At 35.8% G+C, this 25,515-nt stretch overlaps 1 protein-coding gene across 15 annotated transcripts in view; it reads left to right on the plus strand.

Annotated features, from left to right (window-relative positions):
* Nucleotides 1–25,515, plus strand: part of MBTD1 (mbt domain containing 1) — a 40,380-nt gene that overhangs the window by 4,557 nt on the left and 10,308 nt on the right. For 7 of the 15 annotated variants that reach the window (XR_012652686.1, XM_075044421.1, XM_075044422.1 and 4 more), the window contains 14 exons: nucleotides 3,537–3,738; nucleotides 4,896–5,035; nucleotides 5,875–5,989; nucleotides 6,083–6,168; nucleotides 11,892–12,009; nucleotides 12,670–12,804; nucleotides 13,282–13,370; nucleotides 14,714–14,948; nucleotides 16,261–16,316; nucleotides 16,594–16,698; nucleotides 17,547–17,694; nucleotides 20,318–20,400; nucleotides 20,734–20,968; nucleotides 21,642–21,719. Coding sequence is in view for 14 of the 15 variants with exons in the window: in XM_075044421.1 (XP_074900522.1) it covers nucleotides 3,537–3,738; nucleotides 4,896–5,035; nucleotides 5,875–5,989; nucleotides 6,083–6,168; nucleotides 11,892–12,009; nucleotides 12,670–12,804; nucleotides 13,282–13,370; nucleotides 14,714–14,948; nucleotides 16,261–16,316; nucleotides 16,594–16,698; nucleotides 17,547–17,694; nucleotides 20,318–20,400; nucleotides 20,734–20,968; nucleotides 21,642–21,719 (1,825 nt within the window). In the remaining variant the exon portion in view is untranslated. Of the gene's footprint in view, nucleotides 1–1,521; nucleotides 1,758–3,536; nucleotides 3,739–4,895; nucleotides 5,036–5,874; nucleotides 5,990–6,082; nucleotides 6,169–11,891; nucleotides 12,010–12,669; nucleotides 12,805–13,281; nucleotides 13,371–14,713; nucleotides 14,949–16,260; nucleotides 16,317–16,593; nucleotides 16,699–17,546; nucleotides 17,695–20,317; nucleotides 20,401–20,733; nucleotides 20,969–21,641; nucleotides 21,720–25,515 lie in introns of all 15 variants that reach the window. The other 8 variants (XM_075044426.1, XM_075044428.1, XM_075044432.1 and 5 more) reach the window with 6 other exon arrangements.

The raw sequence follows: 25,515 nt of genomic DNA on the forward strand, positions 1-25,515 counted from the left end.
GAGGTCCTGTAGCTACCATGGTTAGGTGCTGCTTTGTCAGACAGACAAGACATTGCTAGTCAGCTGAGGCACACTGCTGCTCAGCACTTGCAAGAACTCAACAGGAATTGCAGGCTGCTGCTGTCACTGAAGTATGGTTCTGTTTGAGGCGTATATTGTCCTTTTTGTAAGGATGCTGGTTTTGACATTTGAGTTCAGAGTTGTACCCCAACTTTTTTCTGTTTCAGATGTTAGAGGTCCTGTTCTTTTGCAAACTCCATCTAAGTTCTGCAGGAAGGGTTACTAGATACTCCATGTGTTGTTCACTTGTTTCTACAAATGCTATGTTTCAACATGCGTTGAAAAGAACCTTAGTGGTGTGTATTATCAAAATAGAAATGTTTTTATCTCCTCTAGCAAAATTCCGGCATAGGTATTTGCATATCATCTTTCCTAACTTCCATTTACTTCTGCGTACAGAGTACTTTGTAATTTTTTTGTTGCAAAACTGTACCTTTTCCAAGTCTCACAAAACATATTTTGAGTAGTTTCCCCAGAATATCCAGGCAATAACTATAAATTAACATTAAGAGTGTCCTACATAAATTATCTGGCAAAAGCGTGGATAAAAATGTTTTATAAAAACTACATTATTATTTTAAAACAGTAAGCAAAGCTGCTGTTTTGAATCACTGATAACTTGACCTGGGATGATTTGGCCAAATATAAAATAAATGGAAAGTTGACATGAGACTTGTTTTGACAGTGTAGTTAAACTTGACAAACTTGATGATTGCTACTTAGGTGTTTGTATAATGCTGAAGGATGATTTTCTTAGTAGAGGACCCAACTTTCTATATAGAAAGCAAAAATGTTTTCTCATCTGTGGATATTTTGGCAAAGAGGGCTTGGCAGTAATATAGAGGTTCTAAATATGTGATGCAAAAGAAGAACCAAAAAAAAAAAAAAGAGCCAACTGTGCTATTGTGGTATCTGCCATTGTAATCTTGCACCATGCTTCAACTTGCCTAGAGCAGCCTGTCTTCTCTTCTGTGCCACTGGTCCTTCATCTTGCCTCCAACTTCCCATTTTTTGTGTCACCTTCCCTTGCAATGGAAGCAGCGCTGGCTATAGAGTTTCTCTACTGTAGCACTGGGAATTGGAGGGACTAGGAATGGGCTGCACTTTTCTTCCTTCTGAGCTGCTACAGCATTTCAGACCTCTGCCAGCAAAGTACTGGGCAAAGCAGAACTGCCGTGTGGGTCCAGAGTTCTCCAGTCTGGAATGGAAAAGCGATGTCCCAAGACTACCTTGTACTGCAGCCTCCACTTAGGGTTGAAGTCCTCCTTTATGTGGGATGAAGCCCTAATCTCCTAGTAAAATCAGATCAGCTGACTTAGGGAGGATGAATCAATGAGGAAGGAGACCCTGCCTGTGGGCTCTGAAACACCACTAATATCTATCTGTAACACTAGAAGGGATCATGGTGTTCTGGTATTACTGTTACGGATGGTTAATATGGTATTGCATTTTATTTCTTAGCAGAGACTGTGGTCAAGAAAAGTTAAATATTGTGAGACATTAAGGAGCTCATGAAATCTTGAGGAAGATGACTAGTCTTCATGTTCTGATATGTAAATTACTGGCACTGTTCGCAGAACACTGTATCCATGGCAACGTTGTGCTCAACTTCTGCCTTAATCTACACACACGTGCACACACAAACAAATAACTGATCTTACATCTTGTTGGCTAATAACATCAGTAATAGCGTACAGGTAAGACTTGTTACCAGTGCAGGTCAGGACCAGATTTTGTTCTGCCATTGCTCAGCGTTTCCTCTGATGCTTGCAACCGTTACCCTAGCTACTTCAGGCAGATGTCAGTTCCTTCAAGGAGTTGTCAAGTTGTGCCCTATCCTAAGTTTTGATTGGTTTTAATATAACTTTGGATTTTTGGCTAAGGAATGTGTGCATAATTAACATTACACTGACTTTTTTTGTTGTTCTGTTTCATGGCTGCTTTAAGTGTTTTAAATTTGTTTATCTTATTGCATAACCTTTTGTGCTTACTGGTTTTTGTTTGTTTGTTTGTTTTAATTGGATGCTAGGATTGGGTCAGTGTGGAAATCAGGTTTCCCTCTTAACTATAAGGAAATCCTTCCATAATAGGATTTAGTCAGATTGCAAAGGAGAATAGAGAATATTACAATAAAGGGATAGCATGGCAGAAAAAGGCTCAGATGAGATCCAACAATAAAGATGTTCAGGCATATACTCTCTAGGAAAGGGATTTGGGGAATTACTGTGATGAAATCTTAAAGCTGTGAATCCAAATGCAGTTTAAGAAGGAAAAGTCTGATCACACATTATTATTTTTCTGTCTACAATGACTTTTAAATAAAACTAGCTCTTGGAAAAGGAAGTAGAGGCAAACGCTTTCATAATTTTTTTTTCTGTTTCCTTGGCTATACTTCATTCTCCCAACTTGTGCTTCTATTGTAGAATTTGTCTTCTCTTTATCTGTTATTTCCTCTCAAACTTAGTAGATGCTGTTAAGGATAATGGAAATACTTGGAAATTTTTTATTTTTTTAGCTTTATGAGGGCAGCTTATGTAGCAGTAGCCTTGTTTCAGTAGAGCTGTGTAAGATACTAATAAAATGAAAATTGTCACTATTAAAATGCATGTATTGGATGTGCATCAGAAGAGACATCAGTTAATCTATTGTTTATACTTCTTTAATGTTTTTTTTTGTTGGAAATTGCTTAACTGCTATGTGCTTTTCAAAATTGTATGGTTTTGTTTGGCCTCAGATTTTTGGGTTATAGGAAAGCTCTGTTATGTAACAAGTTTTCGTGTATGACAGTGGCAAATTAGTCCCCTTTCTATCTTTTACCATTTTTACAGACCCTATTGCCATAGTAACTGAGCTCTTCATAATTGTTAATGGATTAATCCTCAGAACATCCCTGTGAGGTAGAGAGGTACTCCTGTTTCACACGTGAGAAACTGAGTCATAGGGAAGCTGAGTGACTTATCAATCACCCCACAAGCCAATGAGAGCACAGATATACTCTCATTTCTGTTCCTGTGGAATAGTGCCCTCTTGATTGAACTGTCTTTTCTCTGCCCAGCTTTCTCAAATGAATGAATTTTAGTGAAATTGGCTGCAGCCATCTGGAATGTGCTCATTTGCATATAAGATCTGTGTGGCTGTCATTATTCAGCACATCAGGTTTAATGAAGTCTGAAGACACCAAAAGAAAGAAATGTATGGACTGCTACTGTGTATTCTCAGTGGATCGTGAGATAGATTTTTCTTCCTGTATATCACAATACCAAAAATTGGCTAGTTTTGACTATACCGTTACTAATTTAATGGGCAATATATGGCTCGTATATCTGTGCTGATAGAGCAGTTTGTTAGTACCTCTACTTTTGAAGGCTGAGTTTGACCTTTGAAACTTTTTAAGCTTGACTTTGAAATACTTGCATTCAGAATGCTCTGCTATTCTTTGGGGGTTTTGTTGTTTGTTTGTTTGTTTTAATTTTTAGACAGAACATACTTCACGAGCAGAAAGGAAAAGACGTGATTCATTCGGGATGTTTGACGGTTATGATAGTTGTAGTGAGGACACCAGCAGCAGCTCCAGTTCAGATGAGAGTGAAGAGGAGGTTGCTCCTTTGCCATCCAGTCTCCCAATTATAAAGAACAATGGACAGGTCTATACTTACCCAGATGGCAAATCTGGCATGGGTAAGTATGTGGTGCATGAATACAAAGAGTTTGATATTTATGGGTTTTAGTCTGTGCTGTGAGTTGTGAGGGTCCAGTCCCAAATGTTGGTCCTGACTGAAAAGGGACCAAAACAGCTGAAGGGTTGGGGTTGCTTTGTTTTGGGAGGGGGGAATTGTTTGGGTTTTGCTAAACTGAAATAAGATAGATTTTTGAATCCTGTTGTCAGGAAAGAAATAGTATGGGAACATCTGTCCTCCCATCAAATGTGTGTTGTGTATATATGCACATGCATGTGTATGTTCTCGTGTATGTTGTTTTTATTCTTTGAGCTTTGAGGAAAATGTCAGTGTGTTCTCTCTACGCTTGGGCATTTATTCTCTCTACGCTTTCCTATATATGCAATATATTAAAACATATTTCTCCCTGTACTAGGAAAGCTTGATTACTGCTACTGTATAAATTCTATTAGTGTATATCTGTTCACTACCCACTAGCTGTGAGCTAGAGTATACTGGGGAAAAAAAATTAAAAAGGGAAGATTGCTTTTATCATCGGGTAAAAAATATTTTAGCCAAAACCATTAGCAATTAGTAGAGCTCTCTCTGGGTAGAATCTTGGTATTGTCCCATTGGCATAAGTTGGTCACAAACTCTTATTCATCATGGAACAACTCAGTGGGTGATGGTGTCAACCTGAGAAACATATGATTCCAGCTAGGAGAGAATATTGGTGGGCTAGGTTACTTTGGGTAGACTAATTTATGATTCAAAAAAGAGATCTGGGTTTTATTTCAGGTTGGAAGTATTAAATATTTAGAGGAAATCAAGACTGGGAGGCCCAGATTCAAAGCAGACATTTCCTTGAGAACCACAAAAACACAGAAACTGGCTTTGGCTGATTTAGCTGGGTCATTCACTTCTACCAGTGGTAAAATTAATAGGGAGCAGAAAGGAGGCACCCTTTCATCAATGAACTTGAGGTTCTTAAGTGTTTCACTGACATTTGTGGTGGTGGTCTTATTTTAAGTTATTTTTCTGTGCAATTCTTTTTGGGGTCAAGCCCTAAGAAACTGTTTGGTGGTGCCACCTACAGGACTTTCATTATGTCGTCTTTGCTCTGAATTTTTACTGAGGTCTTTATTACACTCTTAACATTTGGCTCTTTCCTCTGATTAGCTACATGCGAGATGTGTGGAATGGTTGGTGTCCGTGACGCTTTTTACTCTAAAACAAAACGCTTCTGCAGTGTGTCATGCTCTAGAAGCTATTCATCAAACTCCAAGAAGGCCAGCATTCTGGCCAGACTTCAGGTAGCGGTACAGACACCATTTTCTTTATATACTTATTATAGTCTGTGTTTGTAAAACTTGCATGATATTTTAAGATAAGTCAAGTTTCTTAACACATTAAAATTTTCACAGAAGTGCTTTTGTAAGCCAAAACTCAAAACCGTATCAGTAATGAACAAATTGCTTTGCTCAGCAGAGCAAACTACAGAGGATACTGACTCCTTATTTCAATTCTGCTGCAGTGGCCCTTCTGCAAGAAAAAAATCAGGAAAAATCTTCAGTCTACATATGTAGTGACTTGAAATTCCATGCATCTCATACCCAAGATACTTTCTGGCTTTAGAGAGCGTAAAGGTTTATTTAGATTGTTGTGTTTTGTTTTCAAGGGTTTTCTTAACTTTATAGATTTGCAAACTGGGTTTTGGTCTGTTCACTTAAAATAGTAATCGAAAAATCATGAAGATGTATTTGTAACATTCAAGAAAAGATGTAGAAATGTCAAGAAATATCATTATATCCTATCTCAAATTCATTGCAACAAATGCCAAGAAATTGCATTGGTATAAACTAGATTAAAAGTTCTTCCTTTTGACCTGCTTTTAAGAGAGACCTTTTTTTCAGTTAAACAGCAATGAATCTATAATGTGGTTCAAGTTGGAATACTAGTACAAAAGTAATGTTTTGGACATTCTTTGTTGGTTTTTAAATTTATTTAATATTACATGTAGTTTTGTGATACTTAGTCAACTTCCACTCTGTGGTGTTCTAATTTTAATTAAATGTACCAGAGAGGTGCTACAGACCTACAGAAATTTCCTGATGGGAGTTTGGAAAGACTTTATTTACTCAGCTTTTTTTTGTTTTAGGGTAAACCTCCAACAAAGAAGGCTAAAGTTCTACAAAAACAACCCCTAGTGGCTAAATTAGCAGCATATGCTCAATACCAAGCAACTTTACAAAACCAGGCAAAGACTAAAGCAGGTAATGCCATATGAACAGAGCTGAAACAAATTCTTGGTAATACAAGATTTGTGGCTCATTAGCAGCTTCCTAAATAAAATAACTTTCTCTTAGCAGCTGTCCCTGTGGAAGGTTTCAGCTGGGGTAACTACATCAATAGCAATAGCTTTACAGCAGCTCCTGTTACCTGTTTTAAACACGTAAGTATTTTTCAATATGTGTTATCGTTTTGTGTGTGTGCATGAGAGAGAGAGAGTCCGTGTTAATTCTTTAATTAATTTTTGCAAAACTTTCATATCCAAATATGTTTTATGGCTTTGGACTATGAAACTTATATTGTAAATTGTGGTAGTATGACTACTTTTTAGATAGGTATGTTTGTTTTTATCTGTCCTTTAAAACCATTCTGAACACTATCAGTTACTCTCATCATACATGCTCTCATAAACAAAGAAAAAAGTAAAAGGAGAACTATTAACCCCTTGTGAAGTTATTTTTCTCACTTTAAAGGTGCAAAATCATCGAATGCGCTACAGAGTATCAAACCAACCAGGTCATGCAATATTAGAAGTAGTTATAAAAGGCTTTTTAGATTGTCAGACTTGATCCATTATGCTGAACTGACCTTTTGGTTACACATTTGGATTTGGGATTTTTTTTTTCTTTCCTTAGTTTTTAGTCAGATTCTCCGTCAGTCATGCTGGCAGGTAGGATAGAAATTGAGGAAAATGAAGGGGTTTTTATAAATCTGAAATTAGAGAAGTTGGTTTTCTTTGTATTAGAGTTACAAAAATTCCAAACAGAAAGTCCTTGATCATTACAGAATGTAATTAGGGGATGAGGAAAATATTTAGCAGCACTTGTCTTTAATGTGTTTGTTAAATTCCAATTATTAGATCTTGTTTAAAATATTGTCAGTACTTGCTGTCTCTTAAGTAAAAGCTTTCTGACAGAGTGTTTTCTCAGCATACTTTTATTTATTTATTTATTTATTTGGGAACTTGAAGTGTTTCATCTTCTTACAAAAGTTTTATTTTGCTCAAAACTATCTGATGAAAATTGCAATCAGAACAAACATTTTGTTTCATGGAAGTTGTCCGTAAGGGAGAAGAGAGACATATTTTCTGTCCAGTTCTGGAATTCATGCTGAGCCCTGTCAACTCATAAATCAGTAGGAGTTGAGGGCTCTTGGCAGTTGGCACTTTCTGAATAGCACCCTTTATGCTTAGAGGCCTTAACTATTGCCCAGAACAGAGGCTTGCATTAGTATAGCTCCGTGAATTTTTATCAAATTCCACGTCCTTAAGTAAGCACATTTGCACTTTGCTATCACACTTATGTACGTGCTATAATAATTTCATAAGTACATATCAAAAGGTATTGTTTGATAACGTGGGCGGTACTATTATAACAACAAATGCTTCATGATGTATGGCATCCTTAGTTAGGAAACAGCTACGATAGTTAGGTCGCTTGTGAATTATGCTGTAACATTCCGCATTAAGAGGAGTTCTATCTTCCTTTCTTAGTGCTTCATTCATTAAGTTGAATGGTACACCAATAATGTGAACAGATACAATATTAATGTTCATATTTTACCTTGAGTAGTTTCACAAGCTGCATGGCAACAGTTCTGCTAAGCCTCAATGTTGTTTCTTTTCTGTCCCCGTTTTCCTTTTATATAAAAGTAAAATGCAACTCCTGCAATATCCTTTGGAGACTTCTACTTCTTTGGTGGACATTAGTTAGTGTTACAAGACAGTGATTTGCATTTAGTTCTACTGTAATTATTTCTTTGAAAAATATATTATTTAAACCAGTCAGGATCTGAGAATGCATTAGTACTCTCTTGTTAGAGCCTTCTCTCTCCCCCCTCCCCACCCCCCCCACCCCCCCGTGTTGATAAATAAAAGAAACAATACTCTTTTTGTCTGTCTGGAAAGATTATTGCTATGTTTTCTGTAAGCTATATTGATTTGATTTGTAAAAGCTTGTATTAGTTGTTTGTTTACCATCCATATTGTGGATACCATGCACATGTGTGTGTCTGAGATTGAATATATAAAGCTTAATCTGTTCAAAACAAAAGTTTTGAATTGACAGTAAAATCATGACATATCTACCCTTAAATTTGTTAATAGATAAAATATGCATCTGGTTATACTGGGTGTATCTGTATGGATATTTGATAGGGAACATTAGGATCAATATTAAAGAAAATTTAAGGGAATTATGAAATGTGGGATTTAGCTTATTGATTATTTTTTTAATAACCTGGCATACTTCAGTATTTCAGGTCTGATGTAATTCTCCCAGATCAGCTAGTTTTTTTGCCTGGGGAGTTATTTCCTCTTCAATTTAAACCAGTTACATTTTAGAATTAAAACATTTAAATCTTGAATTTCTCTCTATCTCTTTCTCCATATGGGAATAATTAATTTCAGTCTTTCACTGCCCTTATTGTGGCTCTTGTACTTCCCTGTTACCTTCATTCCAGACTTCCGTGTTGAGTAACACTAATGAAATTCACTAGCAACAGTACAACTATGCCTACTTTATAGTTCAGTAAACTGAAGCAGAGAATCTGCTTTGGTTTATGTCATATAGGAAGCCTGTGATAAAGCCAGAATTACAGTTTGTGCACCTTGCAGCTTTTTTTTTTTTTTTTAAACTGCATTAATCAGACATGCAGCAGTAGCTGATGCAGGGATGAAAACTCTTAATTTAATGTTTTTAATATTGTGTTATAGCTTAGTAACATACAATGGGCTCATTGCTAACCTGCATTCCAATTTCATTTTCTTCTAAACAGTTTTTTCTATATTTGCTTTTATTAGCTCAAACTATTCCTAGAAATGAAAGCAACTACAGTGCCTTGAGTCATTTGTCAGTACTACTTAATGTACAACTTAATGCACAATTAATAGTAATTATTCTTTTCCACTCTGTTGCTAGTGAGATGCACACTTCCTGAAGTTAAGAATTTTTCAATCTTTCTTCCAGTTGAATTTTATTCTGAGCTGAAATATTTTCATTCTCTTGGTTTCTTTTGTTATTAAAATAAACGAATAGTTTGCTCTAAGGGAGCTTTTCCAGGATTTTACACCAGGTGGCAGTGCTTTGCTTGAACTTTTTAACTTTAGACCATTTGCATATTGTCTGCTCTGGCATTACCTTTTGTTGGGGTACTGTTCACACACAAGCCTTCAGCATTGTAGCCTTATGCTTCAGGAATTGGTAGCATCACTTTGCCATTAAAATCCTGATTCAAGTTTCAACTCTGAAATCATGGCAATGTCGGTGCCCTCCAAAACCTTTAGAAGCCACGAGAGCCATGAGCTCATTTAACCCACAAGATCTTTGTTCAGCTAGACATGTCGGGATACGTGGCCTTTAGGTGCTCCTGTCAAACAGGACCTTCCTGATTGCAACTTACCTTGCAGAGAAGGCAGCTGCTGCTCACAGATAAACCCTCTCAAGTCATCTCCTGGCGCAGGAAGCGATGAACCAGATCTTCCTTGTTTGGGAGTGACGTGAAGTGGATCTCTTCGTCATGAGTCTGAAAGGTAAATTTGTTCTTACCTGTAAATTATGGTTCTGCTAGTTCGCACTATGCCAATCCAGACTTCATATTTACCCTTCCAGCCAGCAGATGAATAAGACTTAACGCTTACATAGTGCTTTGAGTTTCTCAAAGCACTGTGCAAACATTAATTGGTTAATCAGATGAAGACAGAGAAGACATGAAGGAAGATGGCTGTTATAGCCCTGGTTTATCCAGTCTTCCTCCCTTAAGAATATTCATAATGAGTGAAAAAGGAAAAGATGGCCCAGTATACCAGGTATACTGTAAGCCATCACTTCACGACAGTAGTGTTATCTGGCATTTCAGTAGTGATGCTACACAGGATGGCTTCCTTCTTCTAAAGGGTGAGCCATATGGATTGGTGTAGGAGAACTAGCAGAACCAATATTTTCACAGACAAGGACAAATTTAACTTTCTGCTATTTCCCTCTATACCAATCCATGTTCTAGAAATAAAAATTTGTGACATTTCCATTACTATTTGATGTGAGGAGAAGTGTTTCTATATACTTTTCTCTCTGAATCAACTGAATAGATGAGCAGGCAGTAAAATATCTGTCAATTAAGTGCAGCTGGATTATGAAATTATTCAGTACTGCTATTTTAGATTGTTTGGCCTGATCTGTATCTCCATACAAGGCAACAAGATTTACTAAAATATGCAGTTTGAAAAGTTTATTTCCCCAATTCAATTCAAAAATCTACACATGTCAATTTAGAGATGATAGAGAATATGGATTAGGACTTGATTAAGAAGCTGTATCTGCATATTTTGTGTGTGAAAATAAGCCATCATCTTTAGAGTTGTTTTTTCCTCTGTCTGCCAGGTGGCAGAAAAGAGCTCTGCAGTTTAGACTGGTGTAGATGGGACATAGCAGAACATGAAGAGACCAGGCTTCAAGAATAAGAAACTGGCATACTTGTAATAACTTATTTTTCCTTTAATAGTTAAAACTAGTTTTGAGTGTTGCATGCCTAGCCTCAAATATTTGTACTAGTTAAGGGTATCCCTTTTTAAGATAAGTTTTCGGCCTTTAAGGCTACTAGTTGGCTATCGCTGATTGCCAGCAAAATTCCAGTATTGTGATTTGCAATCATTCAGGAGTAATCCAAGTTTCTTCACTTGTGGCTCTTGGCCAGAATTCTGTGAAGTTGGAGGCTATTCGCACTGAGCAGTTAAATTCTTTGTTTGCAAAGAGGTTTGTAAATGAGAGACAGCCTTAGAATACTGTCTGTCCACTATGGTATGGAACCGGAGGATCCCTTTAATTGTCCCTGTGATATCTGGATATTCTCTGAACTGATAAGAATTTATTTTCCTCAGAACACCTTAGAATTGATATGACTGTTGTTCTGAAGTACCCCAAATCCAAATCTTTCCCTTCTTGGTCGTCTCAAGTGAAATGCAGACTGAGTCATTTTCTGTTGCATTGCCAATATAACTTCATTTGAGTAACTTTTAAGGTTTTAGATTCTTCAGCACTGTGTGTTTCTGATATCTCTACAATACCATCTTTGACTATCTTTTCACGATGCTCTGTTCAACAAAACGTTCTTGAGATAGCCAACTAAATGTAACTTTTATTTCTAGTTTCCACAAATCCTTAGTAGTTCATCAAGCTTGTGTTTCTTTTTGTTACTAACACATTAGTCTAAGCTTTCAGGACAGTGTGTGAGGAATCTCGCTGTGCTTTTCCTTTTGGCATTCATTAAAAAGGTGCCACTCAGCCTTCTCTTCTTTTTGCTTGCTTGATGGAATGATCACTTGCAGGTGATATGAAAGCCTGTTCCTCTGAGAGGATGTGAACCAGTGGGTGATAAACCCCACCATAGTAAATCATCAGAATATATTCAAGAAATAACTTTTAGGCATTTTTTCAGGAATGTTTCTGATTTACAAAATCTAAAGACTTTGTCTGTGGTACAGGTATGAATTTAAAGTACCATAATTTTCTTGCAAGTAGAATTGCAGAGGAATTACACCATTCCCACTAAAATCAGTAGCCTGCACCAAGTTGAAACACAGTAGAATAAAGCTGACCTGTGAGTATATGCAGTTTGTGCTTGTGCTGTACATTTTTTTTAAACTTGGAATCCTGTAGTTTTTGCAAGAAATACACAGTAATAATTGTATACAATTACAATACTACACATAAGCTTCAAATCAAAACCAAGCTAGGTTTTCATAGAAAGAGTGCTTTCTAAACATATGCTTATGTCTTATCATGTATATTGATTGTTTTGTCTTAAGTCACTCGTAAAACACTGATAAAACAAAAAATATGTATTTTCATGTGGTGAACTGGTGACTTTTTTCCCCCCTACCTTAAATGATAGGCACCTATGGGGACATGCTGGGGTGATATCTCAGAAGGAGTGCGAGTGGAGGTTCCAAACACAGACTGCAGCCTACCTACCAAAGTCTTCTGGATAGCTGGAATTGTAAAATTAGCAGGTAAATATATTTTAGTTGAAGTTATTAAAATAATCAAAATAACTGTGTGAAGGGAGCTAATAATTTAGTCAGTGGTCACCTGGTTAGTATAATGTTGACACTGGTTAGGTTGTCAGAGCTGTGTCAATAGGTTATATGTTCTAGCACTATCACTACATTACACTGTTTTAGAGTGGTTTCAGTGATGCTTAAGAATGGCTAGTGGTTTGGTTTTTTTATATTGCCTCAGAGTATGGTAAAAGCGGTGCAGAATGAGGAGATAGGAAATTTTATAATAGCTAGCAAGTAAGCCTCGTTATACAAATCACTTTTCTTGGTTAGAAGTTAAAAATTCAAGGTCACATAACTAAGATGAAAAAGCAGATACTATGGGTAACTAATTAATTTTGTCCTCCTACATATAACTACTAAAGGTTTGTAGTGCAAGAATTTTAATTAAAATTTGACTTACATGGTAGCACATGCACATTTATCAAAGTAATCCATTCTGTGCATTAATAACATTCAGAAATGTGCCATAAGAATAATGTTCTATAAAAATTTATAGTCTAGAAAATCCAATGTAATATACATTATGATTGGTAAAGAAATACTAATACATTTTTTATAGTCTTGTTTAATTTTTGTCTTCTTTTTTAAAATGGGATTGCTTTCTTTCAGGCTACAATGCTCTGCTAAGATATGAAGGCTTTGAAAATGATTCAAGTCTTGACTTCTGGTGCAACGTTTGTGGGTCTGACATCCACCCAGTTGGTTGGTGTGCAACCAGTGGGAAGCCCCTAGTCCCTCCTCGAAGTATGTAAATAGTAGCCTTACTGATTGATATCAAAGTCTTTCCTTATTAAACTAAATTTGCTCATGGTCCAGATATCAAAGTATTTTTTTACCATAGCAAGTCTTTCAACAGTTATGAATAAATCATTTTAACTTTTGGAAAAATAAGGACTTGACTGATGCTGAAAGTGTTTCTTGGAGTAGCCCATCTGATGCAACTTAGTTTTTAAGATCAAGGTGGAAGCGGTTAGCTAATCAGTGATGTGAACATGCACTGATTTTATTTATATTTTGTTATTAAATTCTTTGCCCTGACATACCCATAAACTTAATCTTGGGTAGCATTCATTCTCTAAAGAGGTTTTTGTCATTATTGTCATCCAGGCTTTTTAACAGTCATCTGGGATTTCTTCTTTACATATTCCAGACTCTAATATTGTCTCTAACGGACACAATTAAAAAATCAGTGGCTTATTTTTTCCCCTTCATTTGCAACAGCCATCCAACACAAATACACAAACTGGAAAGCTTTTCTAGTGAAACGACTTACTGGTGCCAAAACACTTCCTCCTGACTTTTCTCAGAAGGTAAGGCTGATGCAATATCAATGATGTACTATAAACGAAATTGCAGCACAATGTGAAGAACTGAAGTATTTTACAATGGCACATGAGCTCCTTTTATAGTGAAGATGATACAGTAGTTTCTTCCCTTAAATACAGTTTTCCTTTGAATCTCTATTCTCTATTTATGTCCACACTTGTCAGTATGTATTTGGAAAACTGTTTCCTCTAGCACACAGTAATTTTCTTTAAAAACTAGTTAGTGTATTGTAATTCTAAAATACCCCAATTTAAAAAAAAAAAAAAAAAAAAGAAGTGCTAATAAGCTACCCTGTAATACATAAGAAAAATTAAAACTTGATTTTTCTAATTCAGGAATGATTTTTATCATGCACTATTTCAAGAAACTGAACAAAATGTGTTCATATAGCACATATTTAGATGTACATATCTGTTAGTACTTTTCATCTGCTCTGGACTAGATTTTTTTGCTAAGTCATGTCTTTAAGTGTGGCAGCTGCCTGTATAGTGTGCTGTAAGTTTACTTACTAATATTGTGAGATGGTACATGCTTTTAGTAGGAATATGAGACTTATCTGTTGCCTTACGCTGCATCTAATATTAAAAAAAAGAAAAAAATCACCAAAAAACATTCTGCAGTTGTTCATTTCTATTTAAAAATTGGCTTGGTTGGAAGCCAAATTAAATTGGCAAGGTCTCAACACTTTGGAGAGTTCGTAATGGAAGTGGCTAGTGACAGATACTGATTTTTAAACAAAATGTATTCTCACAAGGCAGATTAACATCTATTTTCATTCTCTTCCTTTCTTTTTGGTATATTATGAAGAAATATGTTTGTGAGTGGCCAACTCTATGTTGAAGGTTTGTTTTCCATGCCTTTTTATAATAAAGTATTTTAATCCGATTATTTAAAGTGCTATATTTTGAGTGGATGACAAAGAAAAAAAACCACCTTTATTTTTTGTTTTTGTTTTGGTTAAAATTGTTTCTTAAGGTAATTTTATCCATTGTTAACAACTGAACAAACTTTCACTAAGTCAATGGAAAATTCCTGTAACCTTCAATGGAAAATTCCTCTAACCTGTGCGAGAATTGTATTAGGGGCTGTACTTGATACAATTAAAGCATTGTAGGATCTATTCTACTTAGTTTTCTGAAACATTTCATTTCTCCCCAGGTACAATGAAATATAAGTGAAATCATCTGTGTCATTTTTGCAGGTTGATTAACAAGTACTTGAATTAAATGAAAAGTGCATTGATACTGCATTTCAATAGCAGAAGACAGATGACTGAGGAAAAACAGAGTATATTCTTACAGAATGGGTTTTTTTCTGTTACTTTAAGGTGTCTGAGAGTATGCAGTATCCATTCAAAACTTCCATGAGAGTAGAAGTTGTTGACAAAACACACCTTTGTCGAACAAGGGTAGCAGTTGTAGAAAGTGTCATTGGGGGACGGTTAAGATTGGTGTATGAAGAAAGTGAAGACAAAACTGATGACTTCTGGTGCCATATGTACAGTCCACTCATTCATCATATTGGTTGGTCTCGAAGTATAGGACACAGATTCAAAAGATCTGGTAAGCTTGTTGTGTTTTAGAGGTGTCTTTGTGGGTAGTATTGGCTTGGAGAAGTCTGACTTAAGCAGTACTGTCACTTTATACAATTAATAAGACTAGCTTGAATAATGACCCTTAAAAATTTATGTTATGTGGCCCAAGGGTTTTACCAATTATATTACATTCAGGAGTTTCAGTCAAAAGTATAATTAGTGGTTTTTGCAGCATTGGAAAAGCCAAAATAAATTTCAGGTTGATTTGTAGTGTTGGTATCTAGAAAGATTCAACGGTTAGTAGTCATTAACAAACTGTCTAGGCAGGAAAACCTTCAACTTCAGTATTCAAGTATGGTAAACCTAGTTTTTCATGATGATACCTGGAATGACACAGTCCTGCTCCACGAACTCCTAGTTTCTTCACATTTGTCTTTTTTGTACAATACAACATGTACAAGTATGCTATTAGATACTGATTTTTTTTATTTTTTTTTACTTGCAAGTTTGGGGTCTACCTAATATTTCTATATTGCAAGATTTACATGTTTTAGAGGGCATTAGGAGATGGGCAGGGAAGATGAAGTGACAGCCTGACAGATGGTACACAGTTAAGGCCCTTGTTGTCTAAAATACAAAAATACTTGTAATTTGAAATATCTAAGGCTTCTAAAAAAAAAAAAAAAAAGTCTGTGTTTTAATATTTTTCTGCTCCATTGAGCTTGTATCCCTTGTCAGAAACAGAATTTCTGTAAAACATTCCACAAGGCATCCCTTCAGGAAAACCTTTGGTTTTCCTAGCACTTAAACTTTCACTGAAACCATTTATAAATAAGAGTAGTTAGAGAAATCAAGAACAGTGCTACTTCCCAGAAATAATGTCTCTAACAGAGTTCCAGGGATACCCCTTGGAAAGTACTATTCAACAGCTGGCTAAAACCAGCCATATATATGTATTTAAAGTGATTATCTATAATTATATAAAAAATCTATAAATAGAATTTTTTGTCATGACATACTGCAAAGTGGTTTACTTGCCCCTTTTTTTGCAAAAGCCTATATATATATTTGTATCAATATCGTGACATAATCAAGTGGTCTTGTAAATATTGGATATTGGGTTTTTTTCCATAAATGAGATTTGTGTTATAGAGGTGTTTCAGGTAGAAGTCAGTAAGGAAAATAGATGGATTGTGTCCTCCAGATTTTTGTGGTAGTCATCTTATAAACTGTGGGCCTCCCACACCAATGATTGCATGGTATGTTAACAAATTCAGAAAAACATACTGTCTGCTCTATTAACAAAACTTCTGAATAATATGTACTATTATTCCTTGTAGATATTACAAAGAAACAGGATGGACATTTTGATGCACCCCCGCATTTATTTATGAAGGTGAGTTTGCTAGCAAGAACAGTGTTTTCTTGGAGTTGATGAGGACCTTTAGTTCCTGGTGTGTGTAAAACAGACCTAAAACTCTACTTAAGTCCTGGAAATATGCTCTGCACAAGCATTACTTCTTTTATTCAAGCACTTATTTAATTTGGCCTCCCTGACATAAGCAGTGATGATAGAACCAGTATTTCAATCTGTTTATGTGGCAGTGTGGGGTTATATTTTGTTCCAGGCTTATTAGATTCTTAGTTTCTGGTGCTGTTATGTGATTCTTTAGGTAAAAGAGGTTGACGCAGCTGGAGAATGGTTTAAAGAAGGAATGAAATTGGAAGCTATAGACCCCTTAAACCTTTCGGCAATATGTGTGGCAACTATTAGAAAGGTAAGAAAACAAATGTGTATTTTGGGAAGGTAGATAGGAATCCTTTTTTCACTCACCTTTATTCAGGTTTGAAACAAAAAACTGAAAATAAATGAAGTTAATTCACACAGTGAATGTTTATGGAATATGTTCATTAATTGTTTATATACAACTGCTATGAAAAAGAATATACTTATGTAAATTTTTTTTATTTTGACTTTAATCTCTGGAAATTTAGCCTTACCTTTAATTAGAATATAATATGTTTGTGAGATTAATTTGCAGGACAATTTTCTGTTAATTATACCAAGTGTTTTGCAACTGTTCAAAAAGAAGCCTCATCTTGCTTGCTTGCAGAAGTCTATGAAGACATTTTAAGTGTGTACTTCTTTCCTAGCTTGATTGAAAGGGAGCCCATCTATGTGAAATCTGTTTTAATAGAGGAAGAAAATATAACAAGTAGCTTAGTAGAATTGCATAACCTTACCACTGAGGGGTGTGGTTATGATTTTGAGTCTTTTTTTCTTATTAATGGTGTGCAGAATATCCTTGCAAGCTAAAGAGTAGACTGATTTATAAAGCTTTAGATGTAGAACTGGTGTTCACGAGAAAAATAAACTAATCAGAAAAAGGAAGTGTTCATCTCATAGCTTTGCAGTTAACAAAGGTACATTTGACAATAGTACACACCATCTTGGAGACAGGTGTGATTTGCAGTTTTTTGTTTTGTGATAACTGAATGTCCTTCTAGGTGTGCTTCCATTATTATTGAGTTACTTTTCACTCTTTTGAAACATGGCATGCTTTCTTTTTAGCCTTATCACACAGTTAAAGGTATTTAATGTAAAATTTTGTTTTTCTTTACAAAGGTTTTAGCAGATGGCTATCTTATGATTGGGATTGATGGCTCAGAAGCAGCAGATGGGTCTGATTGGTTTTGTTACCATGCCACTTCCCCTTCTATTTTCCCTGTTGGTTTCTGTGAAATTAACATGATTGAACTAACTCCACCCAGAGGTACATATAGCATTCTGACCACATTTTATTTTGAATATTTTTCAGTGATATTGTATGTGCCATATGCTTTGTTTCTTAACTCAGTCTACAAAACTCATGTCACGTTTTAGGACTTTCTGAAGTCTGAAACAAATAAAACAGCATAACTTCAAAGTAATCTGAAGGAGAGATAACAAACTTTTCATTTACAAAAAGTCAAATTGAACATCTGATTGATTCTTTGGCTAAAATAATTTGCTTTTGCTGTCAGAAATTGAGGATAGCCACTAGTTGAATAGTATATCCATTTAGTGAATGGGAAGTATACTAGTCACTAGAAGGACTGTTTAGAATATGTCATTGCTTGGGAAGTCCTGGCCACCAAAAAGATTAACGACCACTGTAAAGAAACTCAGACTTAGGCTAATTAGCAATAATGCCAGTTAATTTTTTTGAAGAATATGCACAAACTTGAGTTTCAAGGAAGTAGCCATTAGAGCTGTATGCTGCGTAGTCCTTTCTGTGAGAAAAAGCTGTCCGTCCACTAGCACATATGCCTACAGAAGACTGTATTGCCTTCATTTTTCCATTTTTATTGTCTTGGTCTAGCAATTTATAAAGAGGATTGTAACTAGCTGTATAACAGCAGATAATAATGTTTTTCTATGGATTTTTTCTCCATTCTCGTTACTGCAGGCTTCTACTAGTATTTATTGAATTATTTTTCTAGGTAATAACTACAAAGACAGTGTAATGCAACATGAAGAAAATAATTTCATATAATTTTCTTTATTGCACACTAATGATTCTGTCATCTTTTGAGTATGTGGAAAATGCAGTTGGACAGATTCACCATTATTTTTTCAGTCAGCTCATTTAATGAATTTATTGCCTAGAAATTCATGGGCATAATCACCCCTCAAAAATGTGGTGCAAGAGTCTCTTGCAATAGGAATAGTTTTTGTGGGAGGAAAAAGCATGCATATCAATACATATCAATAAATTTAGAAATAAATACATTAAATTGATGATACAGAATAGGAAAAAAAAAACCTCTTCTATGATGAAACTTTTCCCCTTTACTTTTCAAACACTTCTTACACAATAGTATGTGAATTTTGTTGTTAATGCATTTATGATACTTCTATGTTTCTTGTACCGTGGCAACCTTTATCTACATGTATATTTTCCCTTTTATTGCAGTTTTCTGTAACAGTCCTGTATCATCCACTGAGAGGTGATTATAAATCACACAAGCAATAATCTAAAAGTCATTTGAAAGAGGAATTAACAGGAGTAAAATACAGAACATAATGCGCATTAGCATATTTAATAGGATCAAAGTGATCAAAGCTTCCTAGCTCTTATGAGAGGTGTATTTTGCTTTCCAAATTGTGGGCTTGAAAATGGACAGTTTCTTAATTCTGAGTACTCCAACAAGGACCACAAGCGCATGTCTCTAGTGTGTGTGGTGAGAAGTTAATTAAAGGACTTGCATACAAATATGCTGGTCTAGCCAGAGGAACTGTGCATTAAGAAGAAAATTATTAGTATGCAAAACTGATACGTTATTACCCTTATTAATTGTTAGCTATCTAGCTACATCTGTTCATGCAGATATTGCATACCTAACGTGAAAGCTCTTTTCCAAAGTACATTTAGCAATGTGGATAACTTTAAGTTGCTGTGAAATCGTTGGACTTCACGTTTACAAGCTCATTCCTTCCAGACATCTTCATCTCTCGCTGAAATCAGTAGAAGATGAAGATGCTGAGATGCTTTTAAGAATGGGAATGCATTTTGGGCTGTGAATGTTAGCTATCTGATGAGTCTGGCCCTGCAGTACTGAGCTATGACTCAGTGGGAGCTCTCTACCCCCACTTGGATGAGATGCAGCTGTTTCCCATAGCTCCCCATGGCGTGCCCACTACACTGCAATCTTTTCAGAATGTCCAACACTGCATACTACTGCAAACAAATCTTTCAAGCCGATGTTGCTCCAGCTAGAATTCGAGAATTGTTGGTTTAAGCAGTTGTAGAAGTTGCCTAAAGTAACAAATAGTCCTGCGTGTTTTATGCATATTCAGTAGATGAACAAAAGCTAAATATATTTGAGAGATTATTTTCTTCCCTATATAATAGCTTTTAAAATTGGGGAAAAAATCCTGTAATTTTCCATATTATTGCTATTTTTAGCCTTATTCAAGTTTTAAAATATCCATGCTTGTTCTTACCACTCTGTTATTAACAATTCAAGTGTTTCAATAGTGGAGCTCTTTCCCCACAGGAAAGACACTGGATGTGCTTAATTACATGATCTGTTCTGGGTCATTTGTGTGGGGCATTGTAGAGATGAAGGATCTACGTGGACAGAAAGCTTCAAGTACGAATTATTAATGTTAACATGAAATTACGCTTTCTATATTATCCAGAGGTTCATTCATCTGTTTGTTGCACATGGGCAGCGTCCAGGTGACTGTCTTGTCCCTTAGACCAAAGCGCAGAGAGTGGAAGTTTCTGATGTTAATGTTTTGCTTCTTTGTTACTTTTTAGCTGTAATACAGTGCCAGTATACTATTTTTGTTGTTGTTCTTATGCATGGAGTTTGCTGTTGATGTATGAAAATGTTGTTTAAAATTCACAGGTTATGCAAAACTCCCTTTTAAATGGTTTGACTACCTCAGGGAAACTGACTCAATAGCAGCACCTGTAAAGCTCTTCAATAAGGTAATGAACATTATACGTGTGTATTTAAAGTGTAATTAGTATTTTCTTTAAATTTCTGTCTGTATAGTCAATGGGATTGACCCATTTCATTAAATTACAGTTTTGAAAAACTAAGACAACAGAGACTTTTAGCAATAAGAACCATTTGAGTATATTAAGCTTGAATATTTCTGAAATGTTAAATAAACGCAGGGTACATGAAACTTCATAACTGATACCTGGTATTTTCTTGCATTAAGTTGACCAAAATACTCATTGCAACACTGTGCTTAAACCATCTTAATTAACATGTTTGTTTACTGATGTTTGCCTTGTTTGTGTTCGCTTTTCCAGGAAGTTCCAAACCATGGGTTTCATGTTGGAATGAAACTGGAAGCTGTTGATCTGATGGAACCTCGCCTGGTATGTGTGGCCACAGTAACTCGCATTATCCATCGTCTTTTGAGGATACACTTTGATGGGTGGGAAGATGAATATGATCAGTGGGTGGATTGCGAGTCCCCAGACCTCTATCCAGTGGGATGGTGTCAGCTAACTGGATATCAACTACAGCCTCCAGCGCCACAATGTAAGTTCTGTTTTGTAAATAATGTTAACAGTTGCTTACTGGCCCTTGTTCATGGGTGATGATTTTCCTAACTTCATCTGTTTCAAGTGAGGTCAACAGGAGTAACAAAAATAGAAAAATTCTTGCTAATGCTTAGAAATACACAGTTCTAATCTCTTCCACGTTGACTTTTAAAGTACTTCTGGGTATTTCTGGGGCTACTTACTATTTTTTTAATGCCAGAAGATGCTTGTTTGATCCAGGGAAAAAGCCTGTTACTTAGCCGTCAATTCTGGATAACATCACTGAGAACTGATTTTTCTTCAGGATTGCAAATATATATGCTTTGCACACCAAATTTGAGGGAGCCTCGGTGTTTGCATAGCTATTCAGGTGCAAAAGTACTTACTATATGTGAGAAGACTGTATTTCATTTAGTGCATCAAGGCTTGTCCTGTCAGGTCAATTTATACGATAATAATTGATAACTGTATTTCGAGAACTGTTAGTTGTTTAATGGGAGGGTAATAGTAGTTACTGCTAGTAGTTTAAGGGGAGGCTTTTCCCACAATACAGGTATTCTGTTCGTGCAGTCACTAAGGAGATATTCTGTAACTGTGTAGCAGCCTTGACACATTCCGAAGTGTTTTTCCAAAACACTAAACTTTAATTCTGAATTCTTAATTTTTTGCAGCATCAAGAGATAGCCAGTCAAGTTCATCAAAACAGAAGAAAAAAGCTAAATCACAACAGTACAAAGGACATAAGAAAAGTGGGTGACAAAGTAGTGTTTGCACTTTCCCTATTGTTTGAAAAGTTTGTGCTCTCTCCCTGAGTCCCTATTCTATTTGGAAATGTTGGTGTGTAAACAGGTCTTATGCTTAAAGGTGCAGTATGCCATAAAAGGAACTTTTTCATTGAGAATAACCATTTTTTTTATAACTTGCAACAGGGTTGATGTTGCTAATAACAATCTATATGAATTGTAGGTGGACAACTGTTACAATATTTTTGGTATTCGGCATCATTTTAATTAAATAATACTTGGACTATGTAGGTATACTGCCTTATACAAAATACTCAGGTATCAATTAACACCGTTTTAATTCTGCTCTTTGTAACACAAGTGCAGGAGTAAGAACCAAGTTACTTGGATCAGAAAGAATGAGATGTAGAAAATGTAAATTACCATCTAGCTGGTTCCTAAAAGAACAAAAAAGTGACTTACTTGCCAGTGGTTTAGATGAGACATCCGTGGGAAGCTGTATGTAAATAAAACTTTTTCATGGCTATTTTCAGAAACAATAAGTAGCGTTGCTGTTTGACTATTCTTGTCGCAGTAAAACATCGTAATGACATTTTTAAGAATCTGAAGTATTCAGGTTCTTTTGATAGTAGTTGTTTCTCTCTGGATCGGGTTATCTTCAAAATTCACAACCAATTAGAATTTGCACAAATGCATGTTTTGCATTCCTCTATATTTTTATTTCCATAACTCTGTTGGTTTAACCTGAAAATCTGTTTTGTATGAGTAAAATAAAGGGAGTAGAGGCAGCCAGCTGTAAGAGGACCTTCTGCCTTCTCCCATGATTCTTCTCTAGAAATCAGATCCATCTGTATTCTCTCCTCTAAGCAATATTGTAGTTTTATATGGCAGTTTTATTCCAAAGGTTCTCAAGCCAGTTTTCCAATAACTGGACAATTTTGAAAGGCAGCTACCTCTTGAGTCACGAGCAGCAACATGACAGCCATTGTACAAGAAATATATGTGCCAAGAGATGATGTGGTAAATAAGAATGTAGGGTAAGCCTATAGTCTTGTTAAGTACTACACAATTTTTAATGATATTTAACTCAAGATTTTACAGTATCTTTTTTTAAAAAGAACCAATTACGACTTGGGGGCGGGGGTCGGTTCTGCCATGTAAGAATGAATAGTTTGTCTTGATAGAAGTAGATGGTCTACTTCCAGACAACCTAACTATGCATATTAAGTTTGGAGCATCAAATCGCTATGCTGCCTCATTCTCTTGGTGTTTTCTTGGAAACAGTGGAGAGTTAGAAAGAAGGTGCAGTATTTTACACTGCAGACATACGGGCAGATCAGCTACAGAAAAGGGTTTATTATCTGTCCTCTTGAATTAGCCCTGCCTCTTTGTCAAGTTATTTTCTAATAGGACAATAGCAAACAATCAAATCAACAGTTTTGTTGATGTTGAAAGTTATTTTACCTGCAAGTCAGCAAGCCTGACCAACAATAATCTTTAACAGTCCATAATATGACATTAGGAGAGATTTTATTATGTGAGATACTCTTCTAAGTGAGAACATGAGGCTTTTCCTGACGTTAGAATCTGTATCATCTTGACTTATTTAGTCTTGTTTCCAGAGAGTTTTGTTGCTCTGAGACTTGAGTTCATCGAAGTACAAAACTAAAATTTTAAGGCACATTCCCTGAAAGACAGGGGTTTTCCCCTGTCCCTTAAATCTCGTTTTGAAATACAGAGGCTGCTGAAATCCAAACTATGCTGTTCTATATATGTGAGGTGTAGCTGCTTTGCAGATGCTTTTTGTAGCTGTTCTCAGTAAAGCGTTATTTCCTGATGATGAATCCTTATGTGGTCTTTAACTTCTGGACAACCTTGTCTTACAAAGCATCAGTCATTTTGATGACTTCAGTATTACTGCCAATGCTATGACCGGAGACTTCCAAAGGCAATGTGGATTTCAAAGGACTATCGTGTGCCTTTGGCCACTGATCCTAGATGAAGTAATAGATATGGGAGGAAACTATTGGCAAGCATTGAAAGATTTCATAAAAATAAAGCTTTAACATGGTGAGGGAAAAGAACTCTAGATGAGTCTGACACTCATTGTAAAGTCTGATTTAATGGACCAATTGCTAGTTTGAATTGTGCAATGTGAACTAACTATCCCTAAGAAAACTCTTGCATAAAACCTAGAGCAGGGGTCTGTAGACAGATGCTGACCTATTTTAAAGTAATTCAATTTCAACCAGAATAGCTTTTCATGGAATTAATCAGCTAATTTGAAGGTGATTGGAAAAAAAATATTCAGACAGGTTTGTGTGAGCTAAAAAAAAAAATAATAATAATCTGTCATCAATTTCCCTTATTTCACATCTTTTTATCTTTGAACGGTAGTTTGTTGTATTGAAATAAGATGCATCCACTGGTTTCTGTTCCATCACAGATGTAGCTGTCAGGAAGGGGCCTGTTGACCTGGGATAGGAAAACAGGTATCTTCATTCTGAGTAGAACCTGAAGCTCAACTCTTGAGTTAGGTCTACCCTAGCTTCCTGCAGTGATTTTGAGAATTGTGTCAAATGAGATGAAAACTTTGTTTTTATCTAGGGCTTTCCGGGAGGTAGAAAAATTGACCTAAATGAAGAGTTGTGCAGTTGTGCTGCAGTTGTGTAGAACTCATGTGAGGAATTAAAACCCTTGTCTTCCTGGTAAATTTGTGAATGGATCTATTAAGGCAAACTGGAACCTTCTTCACTAGTCATTGCAGAAAGCAACCTTCGCTATTTTGATTTTCAGTCATAAAAAGAAGTTGAGCAGTGAGTGCCACAGATAAAGCAGGTGTCTGGGGAGTTCTTACGACGTCTTGTTAAGGGCCTCAAACATTGCACTCTTTCTTCTTTCTGCTGTTTGAGGAAATAAACAGTAAAATCCAGATCCTGTTCAGGATCTTGCAGAAGTATTTTTTAAATAGAATTCAGGTACAGAAAAAACAGCTGATTTGAGTATATCTAGAGAAAGTTGTGAGTGCTGTTGCCTTAAGCTAGGGAAAGATGGCTATATCATTAATTACCTTTGTGTAGGACCTGTTCTTGGATAATTCTGGACTGTCTGAGCAGATTTTGTTTAGCAAGCTATGCTAGACCATTCTGCTCCTTTCCTCATCCCCTTTTTTCCACCTAATACCTCTGCAAAAGTTTCTTGATATCTGTCTTACAGTAAGTGTGACACAAACACTGGAAAGGAAATTCCCTTTATCTAGTGCCATAGGAAGATTTGTTATAGTGGAATTTGTTTTTTGTTTCACACTAACCTCTGAAATAAATACGGGCTATGGAAACAAGGAATAACTTCTCATGGGTTTGTTTTCTGGACTGTTTACTCAATACTAAGAAATCTGCTTTATCATCAAAAGGAGATGAGAGAACAAGGTCATGAAAAGTTATAGTTGGCTGCCTCCTACATGTTTATTCTTAGTGGGTTATGGCAACAAAAGTGTTGAGTCACAGGAAATAATACTAAGAAAATGTTTTCTGTAGCTTTTTATTGTTCAGCACTTGTAAATAAAAATAAATAGAAAGTCTTATTTTGAGCAGGATTTCAGTCATAAAACTGTATAATGCAGTAATAATGCTTTCATGGTAAAGTAACCACAGCTGATTAACAAGAAGCTCTATATATGTCTTAATTAAAACTAGATTATTTTTAGTACAGAGAAGTGTTACTTCCACATATTTTTCTCGTGTACTCACAATGCACTGCAGAATGTCTTTGAGTCATTCTGCTGTGTATAATGATGCAGATT

This window comes from Buteo buteo, chromosome 13 (genome assembly GCF_964188355.1).
Source record: "Buteo buteo chromosome 13, bButBut1.hap1.1, whole genome shotgun sequence".
Lineage (NCBI taxonomy): Eukaryota > Metazoa > Chordata > Aves > Accipitriformes > Accipitridae > Buteo > Buteo buteo.